The sequence below is a fragment of the Carex rostrata genome, chromosome 4, assembly GCF_964058835.1.
Source record: "Carex rostrata chromosome 4, lpCarRost1.2, whole genome shotgun sequence".
Lineage (NCBI taxonomy): Eukaryota > Viridiplantae > Streptophyta > Magnoliopsida > Poales > Cyperaceae > Carex > Carex rostrata.
The window spans coordinates 14,867,935-14,891,320 of record NC_135921.1 but is presented as its reverse complement, the minus strand read 5'-3'; the positions used below and the strand labels follow the sequence as shown (position 1 = coordinate 14,891,320).

The window sequence follows — 23,386 nt, the reverse complement described above, 5'->3', positions numbered from 1 at the left end:
TATTCGGGTTAGTAATGAAAATAGTGGAAAATACTGATGTTCGGGTTAGTGTGAGAATAGTTGGGATAATGGAGGGAATAATTAAACTCCCTAGTATATTTTCTTTCCTTTCAAGCAACTCTCATTTCATTTTTATTTTTCGACCTCTAGCAAATTTCATGCCTGGTCGAATTTTCTAATTGAAATGTTTATTATTAATTTATTTACTAAGATTTTCAACAAGGTTGAAACTTTACTAATGTCATCTGATGCATACAAAAATTTATGAAGGCTATTCCCCTTGCAAATTATACAAGTAATTTTTCCTGAAAAATCTGAAAATTGGCATTGGCATGGACCCACTGCTGATGAGGACTTGAGGAAACCTAACAGGCAATGCAGTGTGTTTTGTAATAGCCAAACAAATCTAGAGACAAATAACAGCCTGTATATACTTGCAGAATTTTCAAACCCATTTCTATTCTGACTGGGTCGAAACTGTCGTTTTCTTAATTTAGATTAGGTTAAACAAAGAGTGGTTTAGCAACAGAATGTCGTTTATAAATTAATTGCTCTCATGATCTCTAGTATCCGGTACACTTCTAAAACTCCCTGACACTTAACATATATCTGGTACCAAAAGCCTGACCAATTTTTACATGGAAAATCCAAAATTCAACTGGCTGCCTGACACTTGACAGTTAGAGGACACTGAAATTGCAACAAATCGGCGAACTATAATGTGAAATCCAAGGTTTTACAGGGCATGCATTTTACTCCCTTAATGGTTTGGGTCAAATAACCAGACCTTTTCTGGTCCTTAAATTGGGACAGTTGGGGGTCAAGAAAGCTCTTTATATAGCAATCAATCCTGGTTGATTCCAATGAAGTAGATATCAAAGGACGGGGATTAAACTAAAAAAAAAAAGAAAATATTAAGAAATATAAGAACGGCATTGAGTAGACCAACACAAAAGGGTACCGCCGCAAGACTGAATAAGGCGTATTCAAGCACCTGGCATAGAGTCATAGAGAAGCTAGCCCTGTGCATTCTTGATATTTCTTGGCAAGATATTGCAACAGTCAGCAGGTTTAAGAATCGGAACACAACAAATCATCAGACTTAAACTGATTCCATGAAGAGATGATCCTAAGCTTTCTACAAATAGCATAATATGCCTAACAAATGACAAAATTTTCTCTTTTGATGTGCCATCTTATTGTTACTCCTTTTTTTTTTTTTAGTGAACTATATCCATGAACTAATCAGTAGTCATCAAAGAAGATACAAAAGAATCAGTACCCAAAAATTGATCACCAACAAAACCAATCATCTACTCTTCCACAAATACACCAAGAGTGAGAATGCTTCACCTCTCCGCATCTCCATCTCCTCAGTGGTCGTCCATTCCATTACTGACGAAGACACACTTGACGTAGACGTCATCGATGACGTCATTGATGAGAAGCTCTTCTTCCTCCCTTTCTCACTACTACTACTCCAGCTCCAATTTGACTTCCCAAAATACCCCCACCCAAGCTCCTTAACCTCATAGTACTCAGGCCCCACTGGCTTTTCAAACTTGAACACAAACCTCGCATGCGCTGTCTCTTCTCTGGGACCCAGCTCCAGGCATGGCCCAAATAACCAGTCATGCAGGTCCCACGAGATCTGAATCGAGAACCCATCTTCAGTCTGGACCCTCTCGCAACCGCGGAATTTCCACCGCAACCGCCTGATGCGCAACACCTGGTCTCCATTAATTTCCACCACCATGCTTTTCTCAGGGCTGAGTTGGATTGAGATCTCCCGCTCCATGCCCCCAAATCGCGCCACTGTTCTGTATGTATAGTCCTTCATGATCACATTCTCTCTCCTTGAAATTAATGCCGCATCATCGGTGTTGCGTAGTAATTTCGTTCTTTTGTAAGCATCCTCAACCATATCACCAGCAATCAGCAACATCTCATGATCCACAACGAGTGCAACATAAAATCCGGACACTGGTTCAGGACCACCGGCTGCGGGGAAGTGGGCCCGCCTGAGATCCCATACAATCTCCACACATCTCTTCCCAAATTGGAACCGCTTGAATCCCTTGCGCTTCCAGAAAAGCCAAAACCTGGTGCGAAGTTTAAAACAGTTGTCGTGTTCTTCTTCCTCTTCGTCTTCTTCAAAATCGTGTTTCCCAAAAGAGCTAGTGGTCGAGGCGGGGGCGGTGGCGGTGGTGGCTGAAAGGCGCAGATCGGCGGAGAGGGAGAGACTGAACAAAGCGCGGGACCAAGTGAGAGAAACCAAACCTAGGTGGGTCTCGTAGAGAGAGGTACTATTCATGGGAGATGCGGTGTTCCGAGGCGCCGTGCCTCGGCGGGATGGGAGTAGATGCATCGGCTGTGCCTTGAAAGAGTTTGAGAGAGAGAGAGAGAGAGAGAGAGAGGGTTTGAACTTTGAAGAGGAAAGAAGCAGCAGGGAAGGGTTGAAGTTGAACGGAGGTGTATTTGGAAAAGGCTGAAATACTAAATAGGGGTCTGCTGTGGTTAGATTGGGATTGAGACTTGGAAGAGAAAATGGAGGGCTTTTCCTCAAAAAAAAAAAAAAGGGGGAATCCCAATCCCAGGGAAGTGAGCTGGAGAGGTCCTGCTATGCTAATATGCTATGAATCCTATGATGCTATCTGTTCATCTGTTGTCGCCGCGCCGGGTCCGATACGACTTACGACTTACGACTTACGAGAGAGCAATCGAGATTTCTATGTGGCAGTACAAGGCACATCATGTCGTGTGTTATTGTCCTGACATCCTTGCCGACTGTCCTTTCCATACTAGTCATTTTATAGTCTGCCACAGAGGATCAGGATTCCCAAAGGAAACGGGATGACAGGAAAAAATTGGGAAGAGACCTTAACTTATTACTGTTTGGTGTGACCATGTGATAACAGGCTCCTCTTCTTGACTCTTCTGTTCATAACTGCTAGGAGAGGACTCTAACATTCATTAAATTTAAGAGGAGTTCAAAGAGGGAGAGGCACATGTACTAATCATGAAACAAATACAAAATATGCTATGTAAAAATTATATATAAAAAAAAAAATTATAGAATTCCGGGTCCGATTGAATGTTCGCATTGACTACAAACTTGAATTAATGTTAGTTCTTCAACTTTTGGTCTTTTAATATATTGAAAGATTTCTGATTTGAATAATGCACACCATCAAATTATTTTAAGTAGGACGTGCATTATATTTAGGTTCCCATACTTATATTACATAATCAATCAATAATAAATTAAATTGTGGTTTGGTAAACATCGATCATCAACTTATGAGAAGCATTCCAGTGTTATAATAATTTTATAACAGTACTTTCCTCAACCTCGTGTTTTTCATTAATAATTTAAAATATAAAATAAAAAAAAGATCAACTAACTATCCCCCATTTCATTTCCCCCATTTATCTTCCAGTTAATAACTGTCTTTGTTGACTACTAATTAAGAGGGGACCGCAACTTTCAACACTAAAAGACAAAACAAAATGCGTCATTATCGATTATTAAGTTGAGGGACCGCTCATTTACTGAGTAGACCACTAACTACTTGAGAGACCGCTTAATATTTGATAGATTTTATAACTGACGTGCGCAAATATGAATACATATGTACACAAGTGTTAATATATAATAGATCAAGTGTTCATACCTAAGATATCAAGTATTTTAAAAAAAACTGGACACATTACACCCATCTTTTACACGTTTTTAGAGGTGAGTTTTTTTTTCCCGTTCGATCTCGCCAATATTTATGACGATCTGTGATGAAATTTGTGAATTTAATATCACGAACGTCTTTTACGTAATTTTCTCTTTCAAATGAGATCCATGATGACATACTTTCGAGTCATCCGTCGAGTAAGTATTCATATCTTGTCATGTAGTTTCATACCTCGTCGGGCAAGTATTCTACCACGTCGAGTAAGTATTCATACATCTTTGTGCAAGTATTGATACTTCATCGAGCAAGTATTCATACCTTGTTGGGAAAGTATTCATAAATCGCCTGTGACAACCTGCGCGGATCGGTAGGAGCCGATGGATAGGAAGTCGGAGGTGATGCAGTATGGATCGAGATCGCGACGAGTTATGAATACTTGCATGACGAGGTATGAATACTTGAGCGACAAACAACTCAAAAGTACTTCATCATAGATCTCATTTGAAAGATAAAATTACGTAGAAAATGTCTGTGACTTTAGATTCGCAAAAAAATTCACAAATTGTTAGAAATATGAACGACATTGAAGTAAGAAAAAACACCATCTTTAAAAATGTGTAAAAAATGAGAATGTGATAAGAAATATTGTTTAAAGAAATACTTGATATCTTACATATGAATACTTACTATATTAGTGTTGGGGTTTACGGTGCTGTAACCAAAAACCCGTTTAGGCTTAAGTTGCGGAATGACCGTAGAACAAAAATTTCTACGGCCAACTTAAGCTCAGGATTAAACGGGGTATGTCAGGAAACTTTCCAAGGCGGTCCACCTTCAGTATTTCTTTGGCATCAAAACCCAATTTAATCCTTTTTACAAATCTACTCCATGATTGATTTCTAAAACTTTAATCTACTTACCAATTAAATAGATTAATATAGCATATTTATACCTTGTTTCCAAATCACAGTTGGAATGCAGACCGAGCGCGTAGAGCCTCACCAGGGAAGGAATCGACTCAGAGTATCACACGTGTGATACCTCTATCGGTTATCCATCAGGACTAACCGGAGAGCGGTTTATTTCTTCTATCAGAAATATCGTAAACCGCGGAATTCTGCAAAAACACTATTCACGGGAAAAAGACGAAAACCCGTAAACACGAATTTTCGGTTGCTCAGTTTCATCAATATGCAAAACTGACATACCGCAAAATTCGGTAAAACACTATTCATTGATCCCGTAAATATACCTCACAATAACTCGCAAGATTATACGTCAACTACGTATAACTTTCTTTTCTCAACCGAAACACTATTTGGGAGAGAAACCGAGAAAGAGAGAAAATACCGATCCGTTTCGACACGAAACGGTATGAGTGAATTAGCAAATTTTTCTCTACCCCTCCACCCCTCCACCTCTCCACCCCTATTTATAGGGTTTAGGGTCGGTTGCCAAAAGACCAAAATGCCCTCCAAGTTCGACCTATTTACAAGATATGCCATTGAATAGATAAGGATGACATGTCATGTGGATAAGATCGATGACGTGTCATCTGGATAGGATCGATGACATGTCATGCGGATAAGCACGAATCTGAAAAGACCCGAATGCCCTCGGCCCGAATACAAATAATATTCGTATAATTATTCTGAACAATTATATATATTTTTCTTCGGTTGTTCGTTTCGGTATCGATGACGTGTCATCTGGATAGGATCGATGACATGTCATGCGGATAAGAACGAATCTGAAAAGACTCGAATGCCCTCGGCCCGAATACAAATAATATTCGTATAATTATTCTGAACAATTATATATATTTTTCTTGCGGTTGTTATTTCGGTAATTTATACAATGTGTCCTGCACATTTATAAATTAACTGGTTAACTTTTATACAACGTGTCACACACGTTTATAAATTAACCAATGTTTTTGCTTGTTATTTTTACATAACATTTATAATTTAATTATAACACGTATAATTAATTATAACCATCTTACTATTGATCATAACCAATTTATAATCAATCACAATAAGATTCTCCGATTAACTCCTATATGGTGTGACCCAATAGGATCTGTGTTATGTTGGTAAACAGAGTTAAAACTGTTTTAACTTCTATAATCATGAGCGGCATCTGGCAACACATCATGACCATCCAATTACACAGATGATGCTGTACAGTACAATATCACGATCCAGTAAACAATTTACTTGTGTCTGTTCTTCTGTCTCATAGCTATCAGATTAGTTTCAAGGTAGATGTGTGTCATCCTTGCTAACTGAATCTTTTCTTGATCTTGAGCAGATTATCAAATATAATTACTCTTGTAATTATACCGCTAGCAGATAATCTTACTCTATCAAGGGGCCCAGTGATGCTATAGCTCGTATAGAGATACGAGGGACAAATAGTATTCTTGGTAAACCATCTGTACTTCAGCTAAGCCATGTATACCGAAGAGCTACCGTTATAACTGCATTTTACCGACAGCGTTTGATAACAATCACACATATATATTTCTTAGTAGGAAAGATGAATATCTCATACTGTAGAACTTGACACTGAATGAAAACATAAATGACACGAACACAATTCTATTTAATGTTTCATTCGGGGTCTGTCAAATACCATGTTCCTAGAACATGTATCTATGTGATTAAAATGACATCTCGTGTCAGGTGGTTTGTAAAACTTAACCATCTTTTAATCCACATACTAACCTTATCGCGGTAATTAGTGTTCCTGCTAATTACCTTGGTCAGTGACTTTTTAAGAGTATATATTATCTATATTATGGAGTTTCACAATTTCAGTCATGAACTCGAAATGATCCATAAATTCAATAATACTCAAGGCAACAAAATGATATTAATCATCAAATTCATGAACAAAGCTTTATGATAAATTATCGTATTATTGACTTCTAGATTATTAAACTAACAATTAGATGTTAATACTTGCATGTATAAGTATACGTATTTATGCGCATCAGTTGTAAAGTTTTTCAAATATAAGTGATCCCCCCCCCACATTATTAATGACTGATACGTGTTTTTTTTTGTCTTTTTGTGCTAGAAGTTGTGGTCCCCTCATATAATTAATGATTGGGAGATGGATAGAGGAAATAAATCTTTATTCAAATAAAAAAGATGAATTCTAAGACGTTTCTCTCGTTTAATTTTAGGATAGATGCATCTATGCAAAATTTTATAATTTATTGAGTTGAGTGAAGTTATAATACCTTTACAATGTGTACATATACTCGTGGAGGAGAGTTCAAATGCACTATAGTTTTGCTGCGAGCATTTTTATTAAAACCCTTAAAAAGGGATTTTTACAAAAGTGCCTCCAAATTCATATTTTTTTCAAAATTGCCCCCAACCGCTCGTCCTATGGGCGGTCCACACTCCTAGCAGAGTGTCTGGGGCAGGGGTGATCCACTACGGACCTGACCACCCCTCTGCTGAGCGGTGCTCTATTTTTTTAGAGAGATCTTAATATTTTAATTTTAATAATTTTAATTTTTTTGTTTAGGGTGTATGCCAAAAAATAAGACATTTGATATATTTATGAGTGATATCGTAACTCTTTATAACTTTGATTTGATTTATCATTTGGATATCATAAGTCTAAAGATAACACTAATTAAGGACTTGGCCTTGATTCTTAATAATTTATTTTATTCAAATATACACAAGGAAATATGGTTAGATTGCATCAATGATGTCAACTTTTTTTTTTTGTAGAGAATAATTGGAGAGCGAGAGAAAGAATAATTGAATTATTTGATTATTGTCAACATATACCATTTGCTTGAATAAGCAAACACACACAATAAATAGTAAATGCATTTTAAAATAATTATATGGATAATTCTTGAATAATCTCTCAAGCTTTTGACTAAACAAAATATCGATCGTTGCATGCCGACCGTTGATAAAAAAAACTTAAACTGATTTTTTGAGGCATTAAACGACATTTTTTTGCAATTATGATGCTTCGAATGTATGGGGGTTTCCTCCGAAGCAAAATTCGGATCCGTCTCGTCCCCCCCCTTTCCGAAAAGTGGTCATACACGCAAATCCAACTTTCCTAGACAAAGTTATGGCTGTTTAAAGTTTTTTCAAAAGCAGAAATTTGAAAATTCATAACTAATTGTAAAAAAATCCAAATTTTAATGCCCTACATGATGGTGTAATCACTTTTGCAGTTTGGTCCCTGTATTAGTCCAGACTTGCTGATTTATCAAAAGAGGTCAAATTTGATGTTTTTAGTGCATTGCACTATACTAGTGGCTTTTGCTTAGTGCCTGGCTGCTGAGTTTGGACTTGGTAGCTGTCAGAGCTTGAAATTTTTTGAATCAATGACAAGTCCTTAATTAGTGTTATCTTTAGACTTGTGATATCCAACTGACAAATCAAATCAAAGTTATAAAGAGTTACGACATCACTCATAAATATATCAAATATCTTATTTTTTGGCATACACCCTAAACAAAAAAAATTATTTAAATAAAAATATTAAGATCTCTCTAAAAAAAAAAAATAGAAGACTGCCCAGCAGAGGGGCGGTCAGGTCCCTAGTGGACCTGACAGCCCATAGGACGGGTGGTTGGAGCAGTTTTGAAAAAAATCTGAATCTGGGAGCACTTTTGTAAAAATCTCTTTTTTTGAGGGTTTTAATAAAAATGCCCGATTTTGCCATAATTTTTATTTGTACCATAATAATAATAAAAAAAAAAAATCAAAACACTCTCGTTCAGTCAGAATTCGAGAATTACCCAAGTCGCAGGGCCATTCTACGGCCCCATACTTGGATCCATAGCATGGTTCTGTGGCCCCAACTTTTTTCTTTTTTTTTTGTATAGAAAAATTATTTAATAAAAAACAAAAGTATACGGGACAACCACTGGCACAAAATGCTTCTGAGGTTCGTATTCCTTCGTTGCTAGCATATAAACCAATCTTTTTTGTTTTGTAGTTAATAACCTTTCTTCAAAAAAAAAAAAGAGTTGGAACCACAGAAAGCCTGTGCGGTCTGGGTATTTTCAGAATTCTCTCAAAATCAAGATGATTTTTTTTATGCTATAAATAAAAATTTCGGATAGTTTTGTACTCTAACTATGCTCTACATTCTTTATTTTTGTTTTCAAAATACAAACAGTCGATCCGAATCTCTTAACATGATCTTCATAATAAAATATGCTTGGAAACTAAATTTTATATTTTTTAGTATTTGTTTACCATTTTTTTAGATAGGTATAATATTAATTTTTTGAATGGTCTAGAATCTCTTTATAACAGTGATTTTGTACCTATCTAAAAAATAGTAAAAAGATTTAAAAAAAATATAAAATTTGATCTCCAAGCATATTTTATTATGAATATCATGTTTAGTAGTTCATATAACTATTTGAACTTTGAAAACGAAGATAAAGATATAGAGCATTATTGGAGCACAAAACCATAGTGCATTTGAATCCTCCTCATATTTGTGTTATAAATTGAAATTTTATTAAAGTTCAAATAACTTATCACTGTTCAACACGATATTTATATGAAAATATACTTAAAATCAAATTTTATATTTTTTATAATTATTTACTATTTGTTTAGGTAGATAAAAAATCACATGATATAAAGGTTTTGGCATTTAATGGTGATCTCTTCATCTATTTTTAAAAAAAAATTATAAAAAAATATATCAGTTTGAGCAATTCAGATTGATTGTTTGTAATTTAAAAATAAAAATATTAATCTATAGTATAGACAGATCTATACATTGCGAACAGGGGCGGAGGTATGAAGGATAAATGGGTTAATTGATCTTCAAAAAAAAAATTATTTGTAAGTGGTTTTTTGTATATTTAAGAATAAAATGTTATGTATAAGATAAAATTATCTTCATTTAGAGCATAAATTTTTTATTTGATTGACGTATATTAACGTGTGACTCTCATATTTTGAATGTGAGGGTTTACTTCTGATTGAGTGATTGCAAAGTGACATAGCCTTACTCTATTCATAGTGAGTTTGTTTTATAAGATTAAGATCTCTAACAGTAAAATTGTTCTGATTTAAAACACGACCAACAGATATTTTCTTTATGGAAAGTTGCTAATTGAAATTCAAATTCAGATGTAAATCTTCGGTGAATATAAACAGTCGAATGTCTTATTCAAAAAATAAAAATAAAACCATAACGGACAACTTTTATTTTCCAAACCACAAATTAACCTGACTCGGCTCAAAGTGAAGTCTAATAATTAAGTAATAACTCAGCCCATCAATACCTTGCACCAGTGTTGTAAAAACAACTGTTTAACCAATTAATCAATCGATTGGTTGTTGGTGGTGATCAAATTATCATAGACTTTTTAATCTAATTGATTAATTATTTCTGATTATAGTCTAGTATTCTTAATTAAATGCTTGATGGTACTCTATCCGTCCAACAAAAACATACTATTACTAGTATCGTACCCGTGCGTTGCAACGGAAACATATTATAAGATTGAATAGAATACGAAGAGACTTTTTTGTTTGACATTCACACAAAATAAAAAATAAAAAAATGAAAAAGAAAACAAATATCCAAATAATAAATAACAATAAAAGAAACAACAACAACTGGAAAAAAGGGATCAAATATAACATGATTTTTTTTTTAATTATCTCAAGTTCAGAAAGATATAATTATTTCAATCAGCACAAGATCTGCTATTAATCTATGTACAAAGATACAATAGCCCTAAACAAAATCTAGAAAGATATGATTATTTTCATTTTCATTGTCGAAACTATAAAGGAAGAAGAGAATTAAAACGAAGGAAATGGAGAAATAAGCAAATAATTTAATTGCACGAATTGAAGACACTTGTAAGGAGAAATAAGGAAACCATGTAGCAGTCTGTGTAGCGAGTATGTGATTTATTCAATTTTTAATGTGATAAATCATGTAGCATTCTGTGTGGTGAGTAAGTTTTTAACTAAATTTTTACTTTTACACATCAAATAGATGTATTTAATCAAAAGAAGACGGATTCAGTAATTGGAGGATTGATATTCAATTTGAAAATTCATCTTTTAATATCAGTCGTTGGCAGATTAAAACAACTTCGTGCATAATATAAGAACAGAGATACAATTTTTACTCTTAATTAAGTTTTTTTTTTTTTAAAAAAACTAAAAACTGATTCTCTCATATCTTAACATAAAATTTTTAAGTTAAAATTTTCTTTCCTTAAAAGTTATGTTTATAAAATATGTTATTTTGTTTGAAATCTATCTATCTCTCACATTTTATTATATGATTTTTTCCGTAAAAGTTCAATTTATTAAATTAGTAAATAATATGTTATTTCAATTGTTTGTTTTCGTCAAATCTTAAGGTTTAAAAAAAGAAAATAAAATAGTTAAAGATTTTATTATATTATGAAAATCTAGATATATACAAATTTATTTTACCGAGCTTCACAAATTTTATTGGCAATTTACTTAAAAAATATTTTGGCAATTACCATTTTTATCTTTACTTCTACAAAAGACATTATAAAAAAATGAAATGATTATTTATATAAATTGATCATTAAAACGTACTGAGTGCAAATGGTCATAAATAATTTTGATAGCCAAATTATGATTAAAAATCATAATAGTACAACTTAACACTACAATAAGAAAATTACCTGAATTATGTTAATAAAATTAATAAATTGTTTCATGAACAAAAAGAAGAATTTCATGATTATCAAACTTCAAATTAAGAAGCTTTTTTTTCCAAGTTTTCTTCCTGCTAGTTAGGAGATTGTTTTTCATATATGCAATTAATAAATGTAAATTAAATATGGAAACTTAACTAAAATTTTGTAATAACAATTTTAATTAAAATAGACATATAGATTGTATATATTATAAGTATCGAAATAAGAGAAAAAAATATACAAATTAAACAATATATTTGATTTCGATGTATTATTGATTAAAGCGTGTGAATTATACTATCAAATATTTTGAATCAATGTGTATTCTATTTTGTAAATTATGTAGTTATATTTTTATGAGTTTTAATACATAGCTTAAAACGATCGAGAATTATCACAATATTCAAGTAAAAATTAAATATGATAAAATCAAATATGAATAAATCAGAAAAAAAATATCTAGTAATAAATTATCACAATATTCATTACATTATGGAAAATAATCGTTGAAAAGATGTAAAAGAAGGTTAATATTGTTCATACATTTAATTTATTTAAGATGTTGTGTTAATATAAAAATTTCTTGTGTTAGTATGACTACTCATACAAGAGTGGCTTACCTTCCAAAATTATCAACCTGAAGAGCCTAACATTGTTTTTAGTACCATTCTTTTTTATTAACACAATATTTTTTAGTACCATTCTATTTTAGAAGTCTAATTTACAATTTTCAGTTTTGAGAGAAATGTTTTTTGCTATACTTGGTTAGTCCTTATTTAGAACCATCTTTATTAAACGAAATAAGTTAAAATTACACTTAAGGAACTAATTTATTGTATTTTCAATGAAATTGCTAATATTATTTGCTTAAATGGACATCACAGCTTAGGAATGATATTTTATTATTTTTATTCATGGGATCAAATAAATAATACAATTATTTATCAATTAGTAAATAATTTATTGTAAGAGTCTAGCTACTATGTTCTTATTTGTGTATATTTAGTTCATGGTCTATGGTTCTAAATCTAACTTGTAAAATATTTATTACTTTAACAATCTCTCAGTATAACTCAAGGTGGTGGTGTAGATTGTACATATGAACCAGATGTGTTGTGGTAAAAACTAACAGTGAAGATCAACTCAATTCATACATATGCAATGGGGTCTAACCTTTGGATGGCAGGGGGTTCCGTTTTTCTTGTTGTTGTTAATATGATCCATCATACTGGTTTGACAAATGGAGAAATAAGAAAATAATTTAATTGCAATAATTGAAGATAGTTGTAAGGAGAAATAATGAAACGGATCGCTTAGAAATGATTCATGATGGACCAATCTGTTGCATGACATTTGTATACTCGTGTATAATTAATAGTCTAATGGATAAGCACTTGCAAGTTGATACACAAATATATCGTGTTTGTGCGTTACATCGCCACATATTAAGAGAGCAAAAACAATATCATACAAAAATGACATACTTTTATAGAAAATTTAGAATAAATGACAATAACATTCCTTAAATGACAAATAATATTTATTTGCACAATCTTATAAGAAGTAAGTAAAATTAGGACTATATTTTATAATATTACCTAAATGTCGATTTTGTTTGCACAATCTTCATATTAAAAATAAAAAATAAGGCTCCTCATTACCCTCATAAATATTTTCTCATATTCTCTCACATATTATATAATAAAAAAAATCTTCTCTTCCATAATTTTATGCACAAATAATTCTTGACATAATTCATTTTTTATGCAAAAATTAATAATCTAATAGATATAATGATTAGAGGAATAAAATATTAATATTTTAGCATGAAAGTAAAATTAACATTTCTGAATTTAGAATAAAAGTGAAATAAATTTTTATTTAAAACTTATAATGAACAACAGTTTAACAATTTACAAACAGTCAATGAATCAAACACAAACCTGATCAATTCAAAAAAGTGAAAGAAAATGTCTTGAGACCTCCACTCCAATATGATTTTCACTTTCTAATTTTTCTGGCTTACCTGTTTTGCTCCTCCGATTCACTTTCATATTTTTTCCCCTCCTCCGATTAACTTTCCTGTTTAGAAATAAGGAAATAATTTAATTATAAGAAGAGGAGGGTTCAAATGCACCCAAATTTTTGTGCACCCAAATGCACCCTATTCTTTTTCTCCATTTTCAAAGTCCAAATAGTCAATCCGAACCGTTAGATGCGATATATATATATTAAGATGTGCTTGGAGACAAAATTTTATATTTTTTGGAATTGTTTTACTATTTATTAAGCCACTTTGAAAAATCGCTGATCCAATGGTCCAGAAAATGTAAAATCAGCGATTTTCAAAGTGGCTTAATAAATAGTAAAAAAATTCCAAAAATGTAAAATTTGGTCTCCAAGTACATCTTAATATATAGATCGCATCTAACAGTTCGGATTGACTATTCGGACTTTGAAAACGGAGAAAAAGAATTTGAAAGATAGGATGCATTTGGGTGCACAAAAATTTGGGTGCATTTGAATCCTCCTCTTATAAGAATTGAAAATATTTATAAATAAAAATAAGAAAACGGATCGTTAGGAATTTATTCAAATTTTATGTAATAAACCATGTAGCAGTTTGTGTGGCGAGTATATTTTTAACTAAATTTAGATTTCTACATATAAAATAAGATGTATTTAATCAAAAGAAGACAAATTATGTGATTGGAGGGTTGATATTTAATTTGAAAATTCATCTTTTAATCTCAGCCGTTGACGGATCAAGACAACTACGTGCATAATATAAGAAAATGGAGATTTACAATTGATACTTCCTTATACTAGATGGGCCAAGAGTTATTCCCTATGGAACATGAATACTGCTATGAATATTGTATCAATACAAATACGCAGAGGCGAATCCAGAATTTTCGTGTGTGTGTGTGTGGGGGGGGGGGGGGGGGGAGGCAAAAATATAGTGAATCGAATTTAAATAGTTAATTAGGTTCAAACCCATTAACTAATTGGATACTATATAAAAATAATGTTTTAACTTATAATTTTCAATACTCTGACTTATAATTTATGATGCTCTAACTTACAATTTTAGTTATCAATCATAATTTTAAATAAATATAATTTTAAATAAATATAATTTTAAAAAATATTTTAATTTTAACTCTAAATTTAATCCGAAATACAAATCAGAATTTCAGATGGAGACAAAACAAATTCCAGAGAGGGTCAAAGTCGGTCGGAACCGATAGATAACTATTAAAATTCAAAATCCAGGGGGAGTGACTGCCCCCCTAGTATACACTGGGTCCGCTCTTGCAAATACAACAATATAACAATTTCAAAAGAATATAGATACGTTGTATAAATATAATACTGGTAAATGACCATATATGAAGAGCAAAGTTATGGTGTGATGTGTTCAGCAAGAGAGGTTGGTGAGCACAACTCCAAATATTATATAGAATTATCTTCAAACAATAAATTCAAAATGTTGAAATCAATCTACTTTATGAGAAATACATGTACATAATTTTTTTTGAAAATTTTGAATTTATTTAATACAAAGTCAATAATCCATCTACTTAATAAAGTAAATAGATTTTTAAAATTAATTTAATAAAATTTTAAAATTATGGTGACAAATTCTTTGTTAATGAACATATTACACTCTAACTTGCTCGTATATGAATTATCGAGCAACGGATGATTCCGTTTCGGAGGGGTTGTGAGATATTATTAAATTATTATTTAATAATTATAATAGAATATTATTTCTGTGTGTATTAATTTTGCGGTTTCTTACTTTCCTGCTTCGAGCTATTCTACAAAGAGAGTTTATTTTGGTTGCTCCTATTCAATGTTATTAAACGATCTAAATTAATTAACAGAGTTCATTCAACGACTTACAACACCTTACGAACAGAATCAAGAGATATCGATCCTTGGGGTTGGGGTTGTGGTCCCTGCATGCATGCAGCTGCATGGTCCGGTGATCGATCGATCGAGTCAAAATCAAATACAATATAATCGTGTGCAGATATATAGCTAGGCTAAAATGCATGTGATCTTGTCTCATATCGATCTCAATCATATATGATCTGTTTAGTTTAGTTGGATCATTAATACAAAATAAAGAAGACAAATAATCAAATCAATGAATGCATCTTTATTTCCAAATTGAGCTGTCATCATTCATCAATTTAATTTTGCAGTTTGTGTTTGTCCCACGTTATTATAGTCTACGTCTACCAAAAATATTATCACTTTTTATTTTATTTTCTTATATTTTATTGTGAAATATTGAATAAATAAAATGTGTCTATATATGTTGTGGACATGTTAATTTCATCAATTACGTACTAATTAATTAATGCCTTTCAATTGTCAAATTAACCGCATTTTATTGCCTTAATGCATGGACTCCTGAAAGCATAAACATCAAAGTTAAATCAAATTTTGTTAGCATACTAAAAATTAAGGTAATTAATTGCGTTTTGTATAATTATATATCCACATGTGCCGTTCATTGACTTCATTTTTTTTGGACAATTTATATATTAACTATAATTGGATAATTAATTGGATGAATACCAAATAATATATATTAATTAGATATATGAGAACTTTTTATTTCCATGGTTAATATGGAATACCAGCATATATATATATATATATTGGGATGAATATAATAAACAAATTGTCAATTTATGTAAGAGAAAATGCTATACAATTATGGAATATATGTTGATGAACCGACAAAAAAATTAATTCGCATATGCAGATACTAATATATTTTCAAGGGGAAGCAATTAATTAGCTTTACTAAATCTACATATTTGAACTAACACTAGACATTAGTAGATTCCCACTTATTTTTAAGCAATACTTGAAATGACACATGGTCAGAGTCAGAGAGACAGAGACCAACAGTTCATTATGTTTGCTATGTTTAAAGGACCATCATCTTTTCAGACTTCAGAGTATCAAAATCAATGATATAAATAATAAATAATAACCATCGATCAATGATGGTTTGATCCTTTGACTGTTACTTCTCAGTTCTCAGCGAATAATTTGATACAACCTAACCTACTGCAACACTGTTTCGTTTCGTTTCTGTCATTATTATAAATAATTCCTAAAAAATTGCGACAATGTACATATTATATTATTGGCGCTGCATGAAGCCCAAATAGTACTATGAATATCTTAATCTCATTGTTACAATCCAAATCCAAATCCAAATAGTAAGTCTGCCTTCAGCCTCCAAATCATTCCGACCCAATTTGACCCACTTCACAGTTGACACAGCCTGGCCCATGGGGATAACTTGGCAGCCCTCTTAAGCGTTTCAAAAAACACTTTAATTTACAGATTTATTTTATTAAACGGAGAAGATTCATAAATTAATTGCACAATCATGCATGTCTAGACTCTAGTGTCTATTATAATTTATTAGAATTTGAATCTTTAATATTTTCTTTTTTCGGATAAAGTTATTCCCCCAAGTCATAATCGATCTGAGCAATAACTAATTAATAACTTGATCAGCTAGGAGGATATTTAATTACCACGGGAGAACAGAAAACCGAAAAAGATACCGAGTTATAGACACTGCTGATTTCACTTCATGCAACACACGGACAATAGAGTCACCAGTGGAAAAACTGGAATTAGTCTCAGCCTATCTGGATCGACTATATACCTATTTGTTCTAAAAACTATTTAGATCGGCTTTTTAAGTGAACCGATCCTAATACTATGCTAATTAGGATCGGTTCTTTGTAAAAACTGATCTTAATAGTATTAGGATCGGTTATTTTAAAGAACCGATTCTAATAGTGCATACATTAGGTTCGGTTCTTCGAAAGAAACCGATCCTAATGTATGCACTATTAAGATCGGTTTTTACAAAGAACTGATCCTAATTCTGCAAAAAAAAAAAAGAATTAGGATCGGTTTTTTCGAATTAACTGATCCTAATTCTGCAAAAAAAAAAAGAATTAGGATCGGTTATTTATAATAACTGATCCTAATACTATTTTTTTTAGAGATCTTAATATTTTGATTTAAATAATTTGTGAAGAAAAAGTTTTCTTGTATGCCAAAAACAAGGTTCTAAATAGCGCGCTATAGCAGCGTAAAACACCCTAGATTGACCTCTGGTATGGTACCAAGTCCAAACTCAGTAGTCAAGCACTAAACAAAGGCCACTGGTATAGTGCAATGCACTAAAAATATCAAATTTGATCTTTTTTGGTAAATCAGCAAGTCTGGACTGATATAGGGACCAAACTGAAAAATAATTAGATCAGAATGTAGAGCATTCAAAAATACCCGGAATTGACACAAATTTCAATTTATTTGGATTTTTTTTACAATTAGTTATAAATTTTCAAAGTTTAGCTTTTGAAAAAACTTTAAACATTCATAACTTTGGCTAGGAAAGTTGGATTTGCGTGTATGACCACTTTTCGGAAAGAGGAGGACGAGACAAATCCGAATATCACTCGGGAGTCACCCCCGGGTATTTAAAGCATCAGAATTTCAAAAAAATATTGTTTAGTGTCTCAAAAATTCAGTTTAAGTTTTCGTTCGACGGTAGATACAACGATGGTATTTTGTTTAGTCAAAAATCTAAGAGATTATTCAAGAATTATTCATATAATTATTTTAAAATGTATTTACCATTTATTATGTTCGTTTGCCTATCTCCAAGCAAATGATATATGTTGACAATAATCAAATAATCCAATTATTCTCTCCTGCTCTCCAATTATTCTCTAAAAAAAAAAAGAAGTTGACATCATTGAGGCAATCTAACTATATTTCCTTTTGTATATTTGAATAAAATAAATTATTAAGAATCAAGGCCAAGTCCTTAATTAACGTTATCTTTAGACTTGTGATATCCAACTGACAAATCAATAAGTTATAAAGAGTTACGACATCACTTCATAAATAATGGAGATGATTGCTTTAGCCCCCTGTGCCAAGGATTTATTGTTTCAAATGTTTCTGGGGCACCTGTTCCTGGAGGAAAGGTTGCACCACTCTCCACATATAATGGAGATGATTATTTTGTTACACTGAGCATAAAGAAGGTTCTATTTTTATTTATTTATTTATATTTTGTTTTTTTTTGAATTAATCGATCATAATTCTACAAAAAATAAATAAATTAGGATCGGTTTTTTGAAACAACCGATCCTAATTCTTTTTTTTAATGTTGGTTCTGCAAACAAAAAAGAATTAGGATCGGTTGTTTCAAATAATCGATCCTAATAATACTATTAGCCAAAAATTAGTAATCATCAAAAGTTCAAAAATTGTACTTAACCAAAATTTTTGAGTCTCAATACTATTAGGATCGGTTCAATAAATAACCGATCCTGATAACTCCCTATATAACCTGCTTATGGTTCTTATTTTCAGACCTCCGTGTCTCTCCCTCTCTCTGTCTCCGTCTCTCTGTCTCTCCCTCTCAAAGCCGAGCCTCTCGCACCTCCGGCTCAATTGTGTCAATTTTTAATATCTTTTATTGTTTCAAAAATTAATTAATGGTGTTTGTATATTGTTTTATAGTCTTGAGGACATCTCGCTCAAGCTAGTTAATCATCTGGCCGATCAACTATCACGGTATTAGCTTTATCTAATTTTCTCATTATTATACTTTTAAAACACTTTTTTTTTGTATTTTTCATTGGAAAATGTTTTTTCATCTAATTGTTTCCTTTGTTTTTATTTTTCGGGTCTTTTCAAATCTCAAGTGATGTGATTGCAAAAGAGGTAGTTATTATTTTTTTTATTGTTGTGCTTTACATTAATTGCATAAATGTGTATATTGCATAAATGTGTGTTAATTGAAGAAATAGCTCAATCAGTCACTTGTATGTTTGTTAATTAAATTTTTTGGATTTAAATTTCTTGTTATAATATGTAATGAATTATATCTGGATTCACATAATGTTGGTTCTGAAAAAAAGAATTAGGATCAGTTGTTTCAAATAACCGATCCTAATAATACTATTAGGATCAGTTTTCTGAAACAACCGATCCTAATTCAAATTTTTTGGATTTAAATTTCTTGTAATGCATTATATCTGGATTCACAAAATGTTGGTTATGAAAAAAAAGAATTAGGATCGGTTGTTTCAAACAATCGATCCTAATAGTACTATTAGGTTCGGTTTTTTGAAACAACCGATCCTAATTCAAATTTTTTGGATTTAAATTTCTTGTAATGTATTATATCTAAATTCACAAAATGCTGGTTTTGAAAAAAAAAGAATTAGGTTCGGTTGTTTCAAATAACCGATCCTAATAGTACTATTAGGTTCGGTTTTTTAAAACAACCGATCATAATTTTTTTATTAAATAAAAAAAGCATTAGGATCGGTTGTTTCAAATAACTGAACATAATAGTACTAATTAGGATCGGTTTTTTGAAACAACCGATTCTAATTTCTTTTTTTTTTCGGCGGAAACTCGAATTAGAATCGGTTGTTTCAAATAACCGAACCTAATTAGTACTATTAGGTTTGGTTATTTGAAACAGCTGAACCTAATTCAAACTTTTAGGATCGGTTGTTTAACCGGTCCAGATTAGTTTAGTATTAGTATTGCCCGAATCAAAATCGGTTAAATTCCAATCCTAATGTGCGTAAATAACCGATCCTAATGTCAGTTTTTCCACTAATGAGTTAAAATGAAAAAGACATGACTCGTGTGCTCCGTAGAGTGAAAACAGCAATGTTAATATCGAAACATGAAGAAAAGAACAGCAGCGAGGGTTGTGGAAGCAATTGAATAAAGAAGTGAAAAAGCAGTGGGGAATTTTGACAAACATGATCAGTATTCAATATTCAGCTAGTACTCTAGCTTCACAAATTAATTTGATCAATGATCATCTGCCAACATACTGGCAGTGGCCATTTGATATTTTGATAGTTTGTCATGTGAGCGCACATGCCATCATGAATTATTCCCAAATATCCATCCCTTTCCTTTCGTTTCGTTTCCTTTCCTTTACCCTTTCACTCATCTCAATAGATGCAGATGCAATCAAGGACCCACCCCCCCCACCTCGAGCAGACATTACGTCTATTTCCTTTCATACCACATCTAACACAGGATTCTGGTTTACTACTACTATCTCATTCAATTCAATTCCATCCTCAACTAAATTATTATTGCATTATTGATTCTTTGCTTATATTTCAGGAGACAGAAAACGATATTTATGATAGATCGATGTTTGAAATATATATATGCTACTTCAAAAGTTACGTTGAAACCACAAATTCATGATCTGTCAAAGACATATTATTAGCTTAGCTATTTATATATTACTATAAAGCCCATGCATGGTGAATTAATTAAAAACACACTTCTGCGGCACAGAATTACAAATTAAATAATAAATAAAAGAAGGAAAAACTAAACTAAACAAATTAATGTTGGCTGGCCTGTTTGAGGCTTGAATGGATTGGAGTAGCCTGTCCAGTGTGAAATAGGCCAAGATTCCATCAACAACTTTCCTTCCTTACATGCATGCTTTAACTGGTAATAAGACAAAATCCTCAATCTATGGTGATGTAATAATAAATCTAGCTAGCTACTATATAATACAATATAATATACTATACATATATAGTCTATACTATAGCTGAGAAATCCTCTGAAAATGTCAGTATATAGCTTCAAGGAAAAAAATCCAATAATGACGCCGCTTGTTTTGTGAGAAATTAATTAATATGCTCAATCTCAATCTATCAAGCAAACTCATCAATATTGAAGTTTCCAAGATATGCTACTGTTGATATTTTCAAGAGGCAAATTTCATCCTCCATGCATGCAAGTGTGAAATGGAGAGAATTCCAAACAGAAGCCTTCAGCAAACTAATTAAATATCCCAATATGAGAACAATTCTTCTATATTATCATCAATATTCAATATTCAATTGCAGCATAACTCCATTGAAAAATTGGAATCTAGCAATTCTTCTATCATCTGTTCAACATGATCTTCCTCGAGATAACCATACCCAGCTTCTCCCACACAACCTTCCTGTTTTACCACCATGGTCGGTACGGCCGCTGCAGGCCTTGTGGAACTTGCCACATTACTCTGTTGCACCGGTTGTGCGGTCACTTGTGCAGAGGCCATATTGAATCGGTGCAATTTCGCAGTGAGGGCAGCTGACAAGTAGGTGCAATTTGCCGAAGGAGGCATGTTTGGATCGTACACAAAGTTTGTTCTTGCTCTTGGACCACACATTATACGAGCGGCCTCGTCATATGCCCGAGCTGCATCCTCGGCTGTCTCAAATGTTCCCAACCATATCCTGGTCTTTCTGAAAAAATAAAAAGAAATTAATGTTAATTAATCCACCATCCATACATAAGTTTTGCAAATTGATTGATTGATTGATTGATGGCAGATATATAATATGAATAATAAGAAAGAAAGAAAGAAAGAAAGAAAGAACGGGAATGTTACAGGAGAGGATGGCGGATTTCAGAGACCCACGAGCCCCAATGGCGTTGTCGTACTCCGCGGTACCGTTGCTGCGGCTTCGCCATGAAACAGAGACTGAGAGAGAGTGAGAGTGATTTATGGTTGTTTGAATGAGAAATAAATGAGGTATATAGAGCAGATGGAAAGAAGGATTGAAACTGTGAGAGCAGGGGAAGAGGGGGTAAGCAATTTATAGTGTGTTGTGTTGGACTGTTGGTGATGCTTATTAATTAAAGAAAAAAAAAAGAATAGTATATGGAAATTTGGAGTGGGACGGGACGGGACCCATGCATGGGCCGTAGATCAGAGTCAGACTGTATCTGTATTCCATTGGAGATTTTCCTGGGCCGACCCTGCCATGATGGAGGGTCCCACTGGAACGGTCTTGTTGACTACCCTGCTCCTGCTGTAGCTCATTGTCTCCACACTCGAAATGCAAGTTTAGTTTGAAACTTTGAATGAATGTTTCTGCTCATACAGATACAGTGTACTGTGTACGAGGCCAGAATCATTTTCAATTCTAAATATAAAAATATAATTAACGCGGTCAAAATGCTAACCCGCGTTTAAATCTGTTTTCACGGTTAAGCAAGCATCCGATTCCGAGAATTAATTAGTTGATCCAATTAAATATCACAAAATCATCCTAGATATATATATAACAGCTCATTAATGTGACAAAGATTTGTAAGATTAAATTAGTCATTAAATTAGTCTGATTGAAAAGTGTTGGATTAGATTAATTAATCATTGAGCTGGATTCTTTGAACTACACAATTAATTAGCATAAAAATAATACAGAATAATCATTGATCACCGGCATAGATCTTATATATGATGAGATACTTACAAATTGAACTTAACATCACCTGCAAATATCTTAATCAGCAAGACAGTATTAATTTGAACGATTTGTTTTGAATAATGAAAACTAACTTATATTCGTTACAACTGTGTATATATATATATCAATTAGACGGTTCAAATTAATATTGTCCACTTCACTCAAAATATACAAGAAAATATATACGAAGAAAGCTTTTCAGAAAGAGAGAGAGAGAGAAAAAGGGAAGAGAGCCAAGCTAATCGAAGTCGATATGAACACAAAATCATCAAAATTCAGAGCATAGAATCTTGCAATAATTTAGTGTACCTCTCACTCCATTACAATTTACACATCTTGATTAATTATACGGCCACTATTTGTCTCTGCCTCGGTAAAGAATAAAAAACAAATGAATTTTACACCAAAGGTTTTCGCTTCCAAGAATTAACCGAAATCAAGGAAAGTAAAAAGGAAATGACGAGACTTATTTAGGAAGAAAATGCATGTATATATTATAATAAAGTATAAACGTACTCGTAATCAAAACCAAGATATTAACTGGATTCAGTACTCCGGATTTTCTGTGGCTAGAGACGCCAGCATAATGCATGTAACAAGTGATTCAAATAATATCCGATTAA

General features: G+C 32.3%; 2 protein-coding genes across 2 annotated transcripts; both read right to left on the bottom strand.

Moving 5' to 3' along the window:
* Window positions 1-916: 916 nt before the first annotated feature.
* Window positions 917-2,437, bottom strand: LOC144553590 (uncharacterized). The gene has a single exon (XM_078301817.1). The coding sequence runs from the start codon at window positions 2,366-2,368 to the stop codon at window positions 1,310-1,312; it is 1,059 nt and encodes a 352-aa protein (XP_078157943.1). The 5' UTR covers window positions 2,369-2,437; the 3' UTR covers window positions 917-1,309.
* An 18,902-nt stretch (window positions 2,438-21,339) lies between these two features.
* LOC144553602 (ethylene-responsive transcription factor ERF003-like) lies at window positions 21,340-22,071 on the bottom strand. Its single transcript, XM_078301833.1, has 2 exons — window positions 21,902-22,071; window positions 21,340-21,755 (listed from the first exon to the last, which is right to left on the bottom strand). Exons 1-2 carry the CDS (start codon window positions 21,982-21,984, stop codon window positions 21,359-21,361), a joined length of 480 nt encoding a protein of 159 aa, XP_078157959.1. The 5' UTR covers window positions 21,985-22,071; the 3' UTR covers window positions 21,340-21,358.
* Between the last annotated feature and the right edge of the window lie 1,315 nt (window positions 22,072-23,386).